Raw genomic sequence first — 14,404 nt, 5'->3', positions numbered from 1 at the left:
AGACGCAAACATGAGAAGTAGACGGGTACAAGGGGGCCAGCAGCGGCTTTCCTAAGGCGGCAGGGGCCATAAACGGAAGGAGAGTTCCTCCAACCCCAGGACACACACAACACCCCGCCACTGCCTTGGGCTTGTGTGGTGTGTGACGTCCTCCTCCTTCCCCCCAGATTCTTCCCGCCCCCCGGGCATCTCCCAGCCAATCAAAGCCCCACTCACGGGAGAGTTTTATTGACTGGACGCGGCCGTGAACTTGGCCATGTCCGTCCCTCCCCCGCGCCACAGGAAGTGACGTTAGTGGGGGCGGAAAAGGCTCTGCAGCGGGCGTGTTTGGGGGCATTAAATCGAAGCAAGCAGAAGCCGGGGTTTGCAAGGCAGAAGAGGCGGCGCCTGAGTGAGGAGCACGCGCGTAGTGGTGACGTCGTCCCGCCCGGACTGCGCTTACTGGCGGCGCGAGGCCAGACGTTGTTGGCGCGCGGGTTTGAAAATACAACGCCGGGCCGAGGCGGAGCGGCCGGGAGCGCGGCCCCGCGGGGAGATGGACGGGGCCGTGCAGGGCGAGGGCGAGGGCTCCTCCGGCGCCCCGGTGTCCCTCGAGCTGTTCGCGGAGACAGAGGCCGTAGCCGCGGGCTGGATGCTGGATTTCACCTGCTACGCGCTGTGCCGGCACTTCCGGGAGGGGCGTACGCGGGACTTCGAGCGGAGCCGGGACACGGCGCAGGGTGAGGGCGGACGGCGGGTCGCGGCAGCTCCGTGAGTGCCCGTGTCCTGCTGTCCGGTTCGGCCGAGGCCGCGGGGGCGTCGCGGGCAGCGCGCTAGGCCGGGCCGCGACTTGTCCTGCAGTGGGGAGGCTTCCCGCGGGTGATGGACCCGGGCTGGGCGCCCACACGAGCGTGGCCGCCCCGCGGTGGCTCTTGTCGCCGACGGAGCTGTCGCCCGTCCCTGCTCCGATCCTGGCCCCAGCGCAGCTCGCCGCTCCCCGCCCCACGCCAAGGATTCCCCAGTCTCAGGGGCCGAGGCCCGGCTGGCACCAGCATTTGACTGCAACATCTGGTCAAGATGACCCCAGAGCAGTAGGAGGCATACATGTGGCCAGCAAGGCAGTGTGGGATAGCAGTGGAAAGATTGCCTGGGGCAGAACAGTGGATATGAAATAATTCTGCATGTGAATTAACTCATTTTGAAAGTGGGTTAATTAATGTGTGTTGAGATGCCAGATGATGATGCAAAACAAAAAATGCTAGGGTGGGGAGGCAGGACAGTGTATCCTGAGAAAAAAAATCAAGTTAATCTGAACCAACATTTAAATATAGAAACACATCCTTTGTCTACATTAATCATGCTGATTTGAATTCTGAACCATTGTCTGTCAGCGCTGCTCTGCAGCTGCAGTGTCCTCTGGATATGGATCCTACAGTTTTTCCAAATATCTGACAGAAGGACTGGGTTCTTGGAGATTGCAAAAGGCCACTAGTGACCTATGGGACAGTTATAGGAGATGAGATGTTCTTGTGCCTTGTGAACAAGAGGCAAACCACTGTATCCATTTCCATCTGTCTGCTGCCATGCGTCTTGTTCAGTTGTCGTCTGCTCCCATGATACATCTTTCTCAATATTTTTTGTGTGGGAGTTTTATATGTACAGTAATAGGAAGGGACTCTTTGTGCTATTACACCAGCAATTTCCCTCCACACTGGAAATGAAACTGTGTCGGTGAAATCTTTTTGGATTAATTTTATATATTTGTAATCCCCTTCATTTTCAGTTAAACTGATTTTTACTGAAAAATTTCTGTCTTTCAAAAAGTTGCTATGGTAACTGACTGACAAAGCAAGAGTAACTGCTACAAATGAATTTTTTGTCTAGGTAATCCTATTTCCTTTGTTCCTTGTCTCTGAGGTAGCACATGGTTTTGGGATATTCCCTAGAAATGTCTTTGAAGTCTCTAGTTGTATTTTATTCATCTCCCTTCAGATTCTGAGCAAAACAAAAGCTTTCATTTACATGTGGTATTGTGCGATTCTGAACTTAGCTAAATATTTTACAGAATATGAACCTCTGGTGTGCTCCGTCACTTCTAGTTTGCTGCTGTAAATCTCAAGTAATCTGTTTTAAATGTGAACTTGATTATGTCCTTTTGTAATGGAGACGGAAGTTATTTACTAGTGCATTTTTGAAAATGACCGCTAATACTTTTTAAAAGCATTTACTTTGGTTAGAAAACTAGTAAAGTATTTTAAATCAGATAGGTATGGCAAGTTCTGTGCCTCTTTTACATCTAGCCACAGTGTGGCACTGCTGGAACAAAACTGATTAAAGTTTACCCTTTCCTTTTTCAGCTATTATTAATGGCCTGTCCAAAATAGCTACTCATCAGATGAAAACAGTGTACCTGTGTCAGTTTTTGACACGAATTTCAGAAGGAAAAACACTTGGTAAATATTTCTTTTTAATGTAATTCTGATTTTAAACAGTTATTTGGATGAAGCTGATATGCTTTTCTCCACTAACTTGGCATGGTGCACCAAATGAGGTCTTCCTTTCCTTCCTCCTCCCCCTTTTCTTAGTAACTGAATAATTAAATAGCTTTTCTTTGGTATATATTTTTCACCTGATTATTCAGACAGTGTTCAACTTTTTCTTGTTTTAAACTGTTATCAATTTTTTCTGTATGGAAATTGATTTGATTATACAGTATTTTTATACTTCATTATAGGGTATCCTTATCTTTATCATTTTAATGTATTTTTGTCTATTTTACACAACAGTAACCTTTAAAATGGAAAGGGATGGTTCTCTCAATTTACCATTTTTTGTCATTTAAAATAATGGCGATTTTTCTTAGATACTGCATTACATAAACTAGAGAGAAGGTATCGTGGGCACTTTTCAAATGTAATCTGACTAAAACATTTTATAAAGAAAAGTAGAGAACATAATTAGCTCAAAGTGAGCTATACTAATGTCCAGATTAAGCATCATCTTGTAAACCTCTTGTGAATTCTTCACATTTCTTAGTAAGTATGAAATTTATTCCACTAGGCCAATTACATCGCTACAGGTTTACAGTAAGTGGAGTCCATCCTACTTTCTTTGGCAGCATACATCTTCAAAGCAGTAGAAGTAATTGAGTCAGAATTTGTTGTGGGCAACTGAAATTACATTTCCATCCGATGAAGTGAGCTGTAGCTCATGAAAGCTTATGCTCAAATTTGTTAGTTCCTAGGGTGCCACAAGTACTCCTTTTTCTTTTTGCGGATACAGAGTAATACGGCTGCTACTCTGAAACATTTCCATCTAAAAGATTTAGTGTTGCTAGATATAAAGCTTTCGCTGCTAAATCTGAAAGAGTAAAACACACTTGAACAGAAAGGATTAAAGTATTTACAGCCAGATTCACACCTGCACAGGGTGTAAACTGTGCTCTCCCTCTTTACCTGCAGGGTATTTGCTTTGATGGAGACATTCATTCCAGGATAGGGCAGACAGCAGTGCCAGGTTATTTGTATCGGAAGGGAAGAGAGGTGGCTTTAGTTTATGTCTGGGACTTCTTAGGAGCTTCATAATCAGCAGCTCCCCAGGAATTGTAGTAATTTCCGCGTTGGTTGGCCGTGCCCATTGTCTCCCAGTTTGACCACGCCCATTTTGTTGATTGTGACACTGTACTCAAGCTTCTGGCAGACTTACTATTGTCAGAGCCTTTCAGCCCATTTTTCACCAGGAGTACACAGAGGCTAATCCAAGGACTTTGTAAGTACTAATGTAGTGTGTGTATTGATCACGTGCTCTCCAGAGAAGTTACATACCAGTATTCTCAGAATTGATAGCTTCCACAGATCTACATTTCAGAATTGTATGCCCAGTCATGTGAACCACAGAAGATTTTCAAGCAACACAGTGGTAGGGAGTATGTATTCCTGCTTCTCAGATCCAGTATCTTAAAATCGCTAACTGTGCGGGTTCTTGCACCTTCCTCGGAGGCATCCGGTGCAGTGACTGTCCTATCCAAAATACTGGATTAGATGAATCGCAGGACTGATTCAGAATGGCAATTCCTATGTTCCCACTGCTGCTGTTCCCCATACAAAATCTCTGTTACTCTCACATTCTAGGGGCACCCACCTTTACCCAGTTCCTAGGGATCAAGGCATAACACACACCCTTTCCAAGTTCCTAGGGTTCCGGGTGAAATGCACCTACCCTTACCCAATTCCTAGGGCTCAAGGCATACTCGTTTGCAGGGTCTTTTTCCAGTGAATGAGCCTTACACAGTAATATCTATCTTAACCTCTATTAACACCAGAACAAAATGCACACGCTACACATACAATGCTCACCACTCCCAATAAGACAGATGAACTTTTATTGATGGCCAGTCAGGATCAGGTCCACCTGGGGGATTCCAGTTTCTGCACAGTGTCATTGGCAGAGTGTTGAGGTCTGGCAGCTCTGATCTTTGCGGCTGTGTCCTGAAGTTGGTTCCCAAAGAACTTCCTTTCACACCCCAGTTTTTATAATGAAATTTGAGTCCTTATGGGCAGTTCTCTCCTTCCTCTATCAGCTAGGTAATTTGCATCAACACAGATGCTTTTTTTGGCTTCTTTTGGATCCAGAGCAGCTCAGAGACAGTCTTAAAAGGGACATAATCAATTTCCACCAGTGTTCTGATTACTTTTTACTTTAACTCCTGCTTCCAAAACACATGGCCTGCCTGGGCCCCACGCTGCTCCCAAAAGCAGCTGGCACCATGTTCCTGTGGCTTCTGGGGGAGGGGGGACAGAGGGCTCCGTGCGCTGCCCTCGCCTGTGAGTACCTCCCCCAAAGCTCCCATTGGCTGTGGTTCCCCGTTCCTGGCTATTGGGAGCTGTGGGGAGCGGTGCCTGCAGACAAGGGCAACATGCGGAGCCCTCTGTCCCCGCCCCAGGGGCCGCAGGGACATGGTGCCAGCCACTTCTAGGAGCAGTGCGGGGCCTGCAGCGCCACGGGGGTGGCAATTCCGCGGGCTGGATCCAAAGCCCTGATGCGCCGGATCTGGCCTGCGGGCTGTAGTTTGCCCACCCCTGCTCTAGCCGGTCTCTATGGAAAGTGGCTCTCCTTAGTAGGAGGTGGAGGTGCAGTTGCTGCTAATGTGTAGCACAGCACTACCTTCTATTGTGTCTCAACTGACTCAAACATGAATGTTGAATGCTCTGCAGCACTGGATATAGCACTAGATAATACTGGCTATCTGGAATCTTCTGTAACATTGGAGTATGGGTGAGATGTTGACAAATTGAACTACCAGAGAGGAATTTTCCCTTTTATACATTTAGCAGTTTGAGAACTTCAAATCTTGGCTTCCACAAATGCTGGTGTAAATATGTGATGGTTCAGAATGAAAGCAATTTGCAATGTTAATGATGGTTTTTACCTTGAATATTTTAAGTTTACCTGCTACAGGTTTTCTTTCCACACTTTATCTTTTAACTATCCAATAAATATTTGGATTCTGTGGAGGACCTTATAACTTAGTGTGAGTGTATAACCAGTCACTTAAACAAGGTGTTTATATGTTAATCTGAGGATAAGGAAGCTGAACTACATCGCTTAATTTTAAAATGCGTAAGCTATTGTTTTCGGATAGTGTTTCTTCCTTAGACCCTAGTAAACCTCAGTGGACCTCTGACTTCAAAGGGAGTTTTGCCTGAGTGAGTTAGAGATGCAGAAAAATCTCCAGAGACCCTGTCCAACCAAGCAAAGCCAGAGTGACACTTGTTTACAATATCAAATTTCATATTTCTGCAGTACAGCGTCTCCCACAATTCTGGATGTCTGAGCTGCTCCCCTCTTTCTGCAGCTCATGAAGGCGGATCAGTGTTTTGCCACTGTCTCCTCTGCTCCTGCTTGCTACCAGATTTTTTTGCCTGTTCAGCAGAAACTACCATTGGCTGCTTTTGCTCTGACCCTTGCTACTTTGCATTTAACTCTTCTGCACAGTTTTTTGGGTGTTGGGGAGCCGTGTTATCCCTCCTCAGCATTCCTCCTCCTTCCTGGGTCAGTTAACCCCTTGGGTGTTTAACCCTTCCTGAGCCTCTGCTGCAGCATCTCCCTGCCGACTCCTCTATCCCTTACAGGCTTTGCAGAATAGCCAAGAAAGCATGGATCAAATCCATGATGTGCCCTATATGTGAGGCAGCCTTCTCAGGCTTGGCAGATGGCGAGGTGTGTGCACCCAGCTTTCCATCCCTAACTCTGGGGCTATAAGTTGCACAGGCGGATGGAGTTCCCTACCAAGTTCCCAAGCAGCTGCAACGAATTGGGAATCCCCATGAGTAGCAAGAGGCTCCAAAATCAAGGAGGATGCTGACCATTCGACTCAGGATAAGTCCCAGGAGATGCCTGCAAAAAGGGGAGGTCTATGGGGCCACAAGTCTTAAAAGGTCCAGAGCACTGTGAAGGAAGATGTAGAGCTTTAATTTCAGACAGGGGAACTACACAAAAATGAGATTAGTTAAACAGAAATTAAAAGGTTCAGCATCAAAAGTAAAATCTCTGCAAGCTGCATAGAAACTTTTTAAAGACACCATAATAGAGGCTCAACTTAAATGTATTCCCCAAATTAAACATAGTAAGAGAACCAGAAAAGAGCCACCATAGCTAAACAACAAAGTAAAAAGCAGTGAGAGGCAAAAAGGCATCCTTTTAAAAAGTGGAAGTTAAATCCTAATGAGGAAAATAGGAAGGAGCATAAACTCTGGCAAATGAAGTGTAAAAATATAATTAGGAAGGCCAAAAAAGAATTTTGAAGAACAGTTAGCCAAAGACTCAAAGTAATAGCAAAAAAAATTTTCAATGCATCAGAAGTAGGGAGCTTGCTAAACAACCGGTTGGGCCACTGGACAATCGAGATACTGAAGGAGCATGGAAGGACAATAAGGCCATTGTGGAGAAACTAAATTAATTCTTTGCATCAGTCTTCACGGTTGAGGATGTGAGGAAAATTCCCAAACCTGAGTCATTCTTTTTAGGTGACAAGTCTGAAGAAATGTCCCAGAATGAGGTGTCAGAGGAGGATTTGGAACAAATTGATAAATTAAACGGTAATAAGTCACCAGGACCAGGTGGTAATCAACCAAGAGTTCTAAAGGAACTCTTATGTGAAATTGCAGGACTACTAACTGTCGTCTGTAACCATCATTTAAATCCGCTTCTGTACTAAATGACTGGAGGATAGCTAATGTGACACCTATTTTTTAAAATGGTTTTTAAAAAGGGCTCCAGAGTTGATCGCGGCAATTACAGGCCAGTAAGCTTGACTTCAGTAGCGGGCAAAGTGGCTGAAACTATAGTAAAGAACAAAATTGTCCCACAGAGGGCTATGTGAACACAACTTGTTGGGGAAGAGTCAACATGGCTTTTGTAAAGGGAAATCATGCCTCACCAATCTACTAGAATTCTTTGAGGGGGGGCAACAAGCATGTGGAAAAGAGAGAACCAGTTGATATAGTGTACAGTAACTCCCCACTTAACGTTGTTTCGATCTTACATCCCTGCTCAAATACAGAACATGCTCCATTTAAAGTTGTGCAATGCTTCGCTATAACGTCATTTGGCTGCCTGCTTTGTCCACAGCTGGCAGCCTCCTGCGGCAATCAGCTCGCTTGCGGAGTTCTGGAGGGAGGGGGGAGGAGCGAGGACTTGGTGTGCAAGCTTCCCCTGCCTCCTGAATACCGCAAACCAGCTGATTGCTCGCAGCCTCCGTCCTCCCTCCCCTGCCCTTGGCAGAGTCCTCACTCCTCCCCCTGCCCCCGAATGTCGCAAGCCAGCTGATAACCATGGGGAGGAGCGAGGATGTGGCGCACCTTCCTGCCTCCTGCCCTTGGCAATCGGCTGGCTTGTGGTGTTGAGGAGGGAGGGGGAGCCTGTGCACTGTGTCCTCACTCCTCCTCCCCCCCCCCTCCTGCCTGGGGCAATCAGCTGGCTTGCACGTTCAGGAGGGAGGAGCAAAGACGTGGTGGTGTGGAGTAAAGGGGGAGGGGGGGAAGAAGAGGGGTTAAGGGTGGGGGTTTGGGGGAGTGCGTTAAAAAGTTTGGAAAATTCGGGAATGGAGTAAAAGCATAAAAAGTCCAGGACATGAGTCCTCTGGCTCTTGTTCCTCCTGCTGATTGTCCACTGAAGAAGGTGAGCTGTAAAACCTGAGCAGGCTACTGAGAATAAGCCTCAAGTTAAATTTCTCCCCACGAAATCCTCCCAAGGCTGCAATAACCCTTCACTCCTCCGAGGACTTTATTAGGGATGAATGGAACAAGCCTGACAAGGGCATTCATGTTAACCAGCAACCTCAGGCTCTATAACATTCAAGAACCAAGGGGCTCTATTACTGTGACACTGAAGATTGATGCCATTGCACTGTCCCTCGCCAGGAATATGGTTATTCCGTCAGTGGGGGAGTTCTACCCTAAGGAACCCATATATAGAAAGATGGAAGCCACTCGTAAAGAGGGCTTTGAAGCCTGGGCTGTCGTCCTCTGAGTGTCCCTGGTAGCTACTTGCTTTGCAGGAGCATCTCTTTCCTGGCTGGAATTGCTCAAAGATCTTAAGAACAGAGACCACCCAGACTTTGGTTCCACATTAGAGTCTCCCTAGCAACAGTATTTGTAGCTGATGCCTCAATGGGTGCAATGAGGTTCTCAGTCCAAGCCCTGGCTTCCAGTGGAGTAACCAGGAGCCACCTGTAGCTTTGACCATGGAAGGTTGAAACTCTCTAAGCTGCTCCTATGTTTGGCAAAGTTTACAGGCTCCTTCTTTGGAGAAAAGCTGGATAAAGTGTTGGCTGACAATGTGGCAAAACCCAAACAGTTTCTTCCTTCCCCACTAAGGGCCCTCAGAGAATATAAACCAGCCTTCATAGAGAGGCGCTCCTTGGCCTCATGAAGGTACTAGTGAAGGGACAACCGATTCCCCAAGGAAAAGTGGTGGAATCGGGGGGGGAGGGGAATAATCTGGGGGGACCTCAGTCTACTTTGACAGAGATAATGTAGGTCTCCACCCAGAGCTGCAGCTAGGGGGCAGGATTTCCATTTCCTAGAAGAATGGTTTTTATTGACCACAAACAAGTGATTCAGGGAAACAGTAAACCAAGGATACTCCCTTGAGCTGAGAGTTCCACCCCATCTGTTCTTCATCCAGTCACCCAGCTGGACAATAAAACACAATCTGATCCAGAACAAAATATCTTTTCTGCTTATGAGAGTATTTAGTGTTTCCCTTAAAAGCAAAGTTCTTTTGTTTCTGCTGCAACTTCTTCCTTGTACAGAAACACAGCAGGGGCAGGTATGAGAGCCATCCTCAACCTCGGAAAGCTCAACAAGTGGATGAAGGAGTTTTGGGTGGAGACACTGATGTCATCCCAGTCCTGGGGGAGGGAGGGACTCTGACTTCAGTAGATCTAGCAGACACATCTCCATATCCCCATTAGTCTAGACACCACAGGCTTCTGAGGTTCACCTACAGCAGGAAACGTTATCCGTACTGAACACTCCCATTCAGCCTGTCCTCAGCCCCCGGGGTTTTTACAGAAATTTTGGTAGTGATAGTAGACTTGGGTTGCTGGGGATTCACCTGTATACCCTCATGGATGACATCTTAATCAGAGCTCCATCACAGCGAACAGCACAAACGGCCACATCTTGGATGCTGAATCTCTTCCAGGCATACAGCTTAATCATCTGTGCCAGGAAAAGTTCTCTAGTGCCATCCAGTATTATATTTTCTTGTTGCAGAGCCACACAATACCTACCATCTGACTACACTTCCAAATGCTAGGACTCCTGGTGTCATGCACAGGGATCACTCCATGGGCACAATCACTCATCAGAAGTCTTCAAGCCTTCATAGTAAAGGTGTGGGACCACTTCCTTGATCAGATATGGGTTCCTTACAGTGGTGGTCAGCCCACCACCATGTGTGCAGAGGCATGCCCGTTTGCCTTCCAGATCCTTTAGTCCCCACAAGCAATGCAGATTCAACAACTGTGTCGAGCACAGTTCATATCCCAGAAATCCAGGAGTTCTAACTATTCTTGACTTTCTACAAGAAGGCATAGACAGAGGCCTTCAGCCCAGTACCATTACACATCAGGTGTGCGCTCTTAGAAGTGAGCTATTTGCAGTATCCTCAGGCTTCCTGGCAGATCATAGAATCATAGAGTTGGAAGGGACCTCTGGAGGCCATCTAGTCCAACCCCCTGCCCAGAGCAGGACCAATCCCAGCTAAATCATCCCAGCCAGGGCTTTGTCAAGCCTGACCTTAAAAACCCCAAAGGAAGGGGATTCCACCACCTCCCTAGGTAACTCATTCCAGTGTTTCACCACCCTCCTAGTAAAAGTTTTTCCTAATACCCCACCTAAATCTAGATGATCCACAGGGAGCTAGATTCTTTCAAGCAGTCAGACTAGCCAGACCAGTGGGCAGGCTACTTTTTCCAAAATGGGACTTCTGGTAGTTTTGGGGATCCTGGCAAGCCATCCCTTCAAGCCTCTGACTTTACTGGCAACCTTTTATTTACCCATTAAGACTTGTTTCTCGGTAGCTGTCCCATCCACCAGTGAGTACCAGAGCTGGCAGCCTTGTCTATACAAGAGCCTTACTACATGTTCCAAAAGGACAAATTGGTGGTCAGGACACCAGAAACCTTTCTTCATTCTGTCCAAAACTACACTATCCAACTGAAAAGGGATGGCACACTTAGATTTTCAGAGTTCTTCTGACATCTATCTCAAGCATAAAGAATCCACGAGAGGCTTGTGCTCCTTGTTTGTGTTCTTCCACTCAAGATACCAGGGGCACAGAGCTTCCAAGTCCTCAATCGCTGGGTGGATTAGACCAGAGTCTCTCAACCTTTCCAGACTACTGTACCTCTTTCAGAAGTCTGACTTGTTTTGCGTACCCCCAAGTTTCACCTCACTTAAAAACTACTTGCTTACAAAATCAGATATAATTCAAAAATGTCACTGCATGCTATTACTGAAAATTTGTGTACTTTCTAATTTTTACTGTATAACTATAAAATCAATTGGAATATAAATATTGTACGTACTTTTCAGTGTATAGTATATAGAGCAGTATAAACAAGTCATTGTCTGTATGAAATTTTAGTTTTTACTGACTTCACGAGTGCTTTTTATGTAGCCTGTTGTAAAACTAGGCAAATATCTAGATGAGTTGATGTACCCCCAGAAGACCTCTGCGTACCCCCAGCAGTAGACGTACCCCCAGTTGAGAACCACTAAATTAGACTGTATTGTGGAAGCTTGCAAATCATCAGAGGGGATCAAGGTGTGCTCCCGGAAAGGATTAAGGCACACTCCATGAGATCTTTAGCAATCTCACGTGTGGGACGAACTAGTGGATCCACTTCTGAAATTTGTAGAACAGCCACTTAGCCTACAGCTGACACCTTCATTAAGCACGGCAAAATGCCTCCTTTGGCAGGAAGGTGCTGCAGGCAGTGGCCAAGAAATAGATTTCTTTAGACTCTCTTATAAATGTCAAGACAGGAGCTTTTGAAAGGCCACTAGTTGCAACTGAGTTGTCAGTTTAGTAGTAACTGAAGCAACAATATGAAGAGAGAGAGAAATGTGTGTTTTATATAAATATTTTTCTGCTCTCTGAAATTGAGGGCACTTCAGTTTTCTTTGAGTCTCCAGCTATACTGTAAGTGATATCAAGTGTGGCTGACTTTAAAACATCTATTTCAGTAGTTTCAGGAGGAATGATACTCTGTCTATTGCTAAGATAGATACTAAAAAATGAAAGAAAAAACTTCCAAAACTACTCTGTATGGTGTGTACGGAGAAGAGGGAGAGTCAGAATTTAATCAGTTGAAATTAAGAGGAAAAACTGAGACAGATTCCAGGTATATGTAGACCAATATTGCCAAAATAAAGACTGTTCATACAAACAACCATATTTAAACTTAATACCTCTGAGCAAGAATACTGAGCTAATCACAACACTGGAAGTATAACTTGCTTTAAAAACAAAGGCACAGTAGTGCAGCCACCAGTATGTGGAAGGAGTTCAGTTCCTGTCGTGTTTTGCTAATGTTGAAAAGACTCTCATTCAGTTCTGCAGAACACATCTGAAGAAAATGTAAGACAGCAAATCCTCACACTGAAAATATTTTGAAGAGACGTGAATTTTTTAAAACACCAATACTCATTATGCACAGTGTTAACAAACAAACAAACAAAAAAACCCATATAATTAAATATATTTAATGTGATAATTTCAGCTGATAGGAAAATGGTGTCATGCTATTACTATTTGCCACTTTAAAAGAAAGAGCTACCTCTGAACTTATTTCATTTTCTCCTTAAGGTCGTCGCTTTGAAAGTGATCAGAGAATTTCACCTTTGGAATCTGCTCTGTCAATTTGGAAATTGCTTGAAGAAGAGCAAAGCAAACCAGATAACCTGCATGAAGATATTCATCGCTTAATTTTGATTCAGGTATATGTGTTCATCTAGCAATTCACATACTCAAAAGAAAACTTCCTGAGTTCTAGTTCAACTTATACGTTATACTCCTGGAGGAATTCTGCATATTTTATATATCAAAATAACCCAATGTAGTCACATTCCCGTTGTCTACCCCCAGGGACAACGTTGTCTGAAGGAAAATCACAAATTCTGCGTGAAAAAGTGTAATTCTGCAGGGAACATTAATTCTGTGCATTGGGTAGTGGAGAAGAATTTCAGCAGGAGTAATTTAGTATCTGATCTGTTTAGTGAAACAGTAGCTGCATGGAATTGAGTTTGCGTTCCAGGTTCCTATTTTCAGGCCCCTGTGGTGTCTGACTAAATTACTGTTTTGGGGTTAAAAGAAAAGGAGTACTTGTGGCACCTTAGAGACTAACCAATTTATTTGAGCATGAGCTTTCGTGAGCTACAGCTCACTTCATCAGATGTGATGAACAACATCTGATGAAGTGAGCTGTAGCTCACGAAAGCTCATGCTCAAATAAATTGGTTAGTCTCTAAGGTGCCACAAGTACTCCTTTTCTTTTTGCGAATACAGACTAACACGGCTGTTCCTCTGAAACCTGTTTTGGGGTTGAAATTTTTTATGCTTGACTTAAGCTAAAGCCCTTTCTTGAAGTTCTTGATGAAGCTCCATTTTGCTATTCTATTTCTCAAACATACGGTCAATGTTGATGTGAAAAAACTTTTATTGTGCTGAAGTGATTATTTATAAGATACCAATCTTTACGTTTGGATTTTTGAACTAGTGTCATTTACACACTCGAAGAAACTTATTTTGGTAATAAATTACTAAATTGTTTATGCAATATGATTATCTGCTAATTGTAATGATCTGGAACATTCTATACATTGCAACATGTTCAGGGTTTCTCTCTCTGAAATTGACATTACCCATCAAAATAAAGAGCTGTAATGTGATCATCTGAATGTGATTTTAAAAAATAAAATGATGACATTAGTTCAAAAACAGGAAAATATATGCAAGTGGGATGAGGTGTAATTGCTGTTGAAACCATAAATGAGAATTTCAGGGGAAGGTGCGAGGATACACCACAATAGACAGTTGTGGGATAATCTGCACCTGCAAAAATTTATATTAACCCCCAGCTGAGGTTGACTTAAGTCCTTGGGCATGGGGTCATTTCAAAACCCTTTCTTTTTTTAATATTCACTATTTCTGGATAGTTCTTGCCATCCATATAAATGTGCAATCATTCTTTGAATCTTGTACTTACTTACCCACACTGTACCATAGCTAGATGCAGAAAAATAACAAAATATACACCCCTTTTTAATGAACTTCCTTGCTCTAAAATTAATAGTAAAAAATTTCTCCCACTATAATACCTTATCATGGGGAATCAGTTAAAACTCAAGTTCAGATTTTAAGCAGGAGATCTTACTCTAGATTTGGTGCATTGTAGAGCTGCAGCTCTACAAGTTTTATACTTTCAGATTTTCTAAATGGTATTGCATTTTAGTATATCCTATAGATACAATGTATTTACCCTCATTATAGGCTGTAGCCGTCCACCTAGAGAAAGGATACTTTAAGGAAGCTACCGAAGTCCTTAAAAGACTATTTTCAGAATCTGAATCAAATAAGGTAATAATGATAACTTCTGGGTGTCTTGGTTTGCGGGTTTTTAAAGTGTGTGGTTTTTTTTTTATTTTTATATTTTCATTTTTGTATAGAATTTAAGGGAGGGGGGAAATAAAATCAGGCTGTTTAGCTTGGGGTTTGTTGTTTGCCATATATACTTTCAGCTACCTCTCTCACTGAGCCAGCTGTCAGAGTGATCTTCCAGGAATTAGACCATACAACTTTGACTAGATTAGGATTTCACTAGCATAACTGGAATTCAGTGAACAATTTTAATGAT

General features: G+C 44.1%; 1 protein-coding gene across 2 annotated transcripts in view; it reads left to right on the top strand.

The window, feature by feature from the left end:
• The first annotated feature begins 296 nt into the window (after positions 1-296).
• TERF1 (telomeric repeat binding factor 1) overlaps positions 297-14,404 on the top strand; it is a 32,487-nt gene continuing 18,379 nt past the window's right edge. Inside the window, exons 1-4 of one of the 2 annotated variants that reach the window (XM_075125118.1) lie at positions 297-719; positions 2,337-2,432; positions 12,358-12,488; positions 14,041-14,127. In XM_075125118.1, coding sequence (XP_074981219.1) covers positions 536-719; positions 2,337-2,432; positions 12,358-12,488; positions 14,041-14,127 — 498 coding nt within the window. In that variant the 5' untranslated portion in view covers positions 297-535. The remainder of the gene's footprint in view (positions 720-2,336; positions 2,433-12,357; positions 12,489-14,040; positions 14,128-14,404) is intronic. The other variant, XM_075125119.1, reaches the window with a different exon arrangement.

Source organism: Caretta caretta, chromosome 2 (assembly GCF_965140235.1).
Source record: "Caretta caretta isolate rCarCar2 chromosome 2, rCarCar1.hap1, whole genome shotgun sequence".
NCBI lineage: Eukaryota > Metazoa > Chordata > Testudines > Cheloniidae > Caretta > Caretta caretta.
Note: the sequence above shows the minus strand (reverse complement) of the source record. Positions and strands in the feature narration are given on the sequence as shown.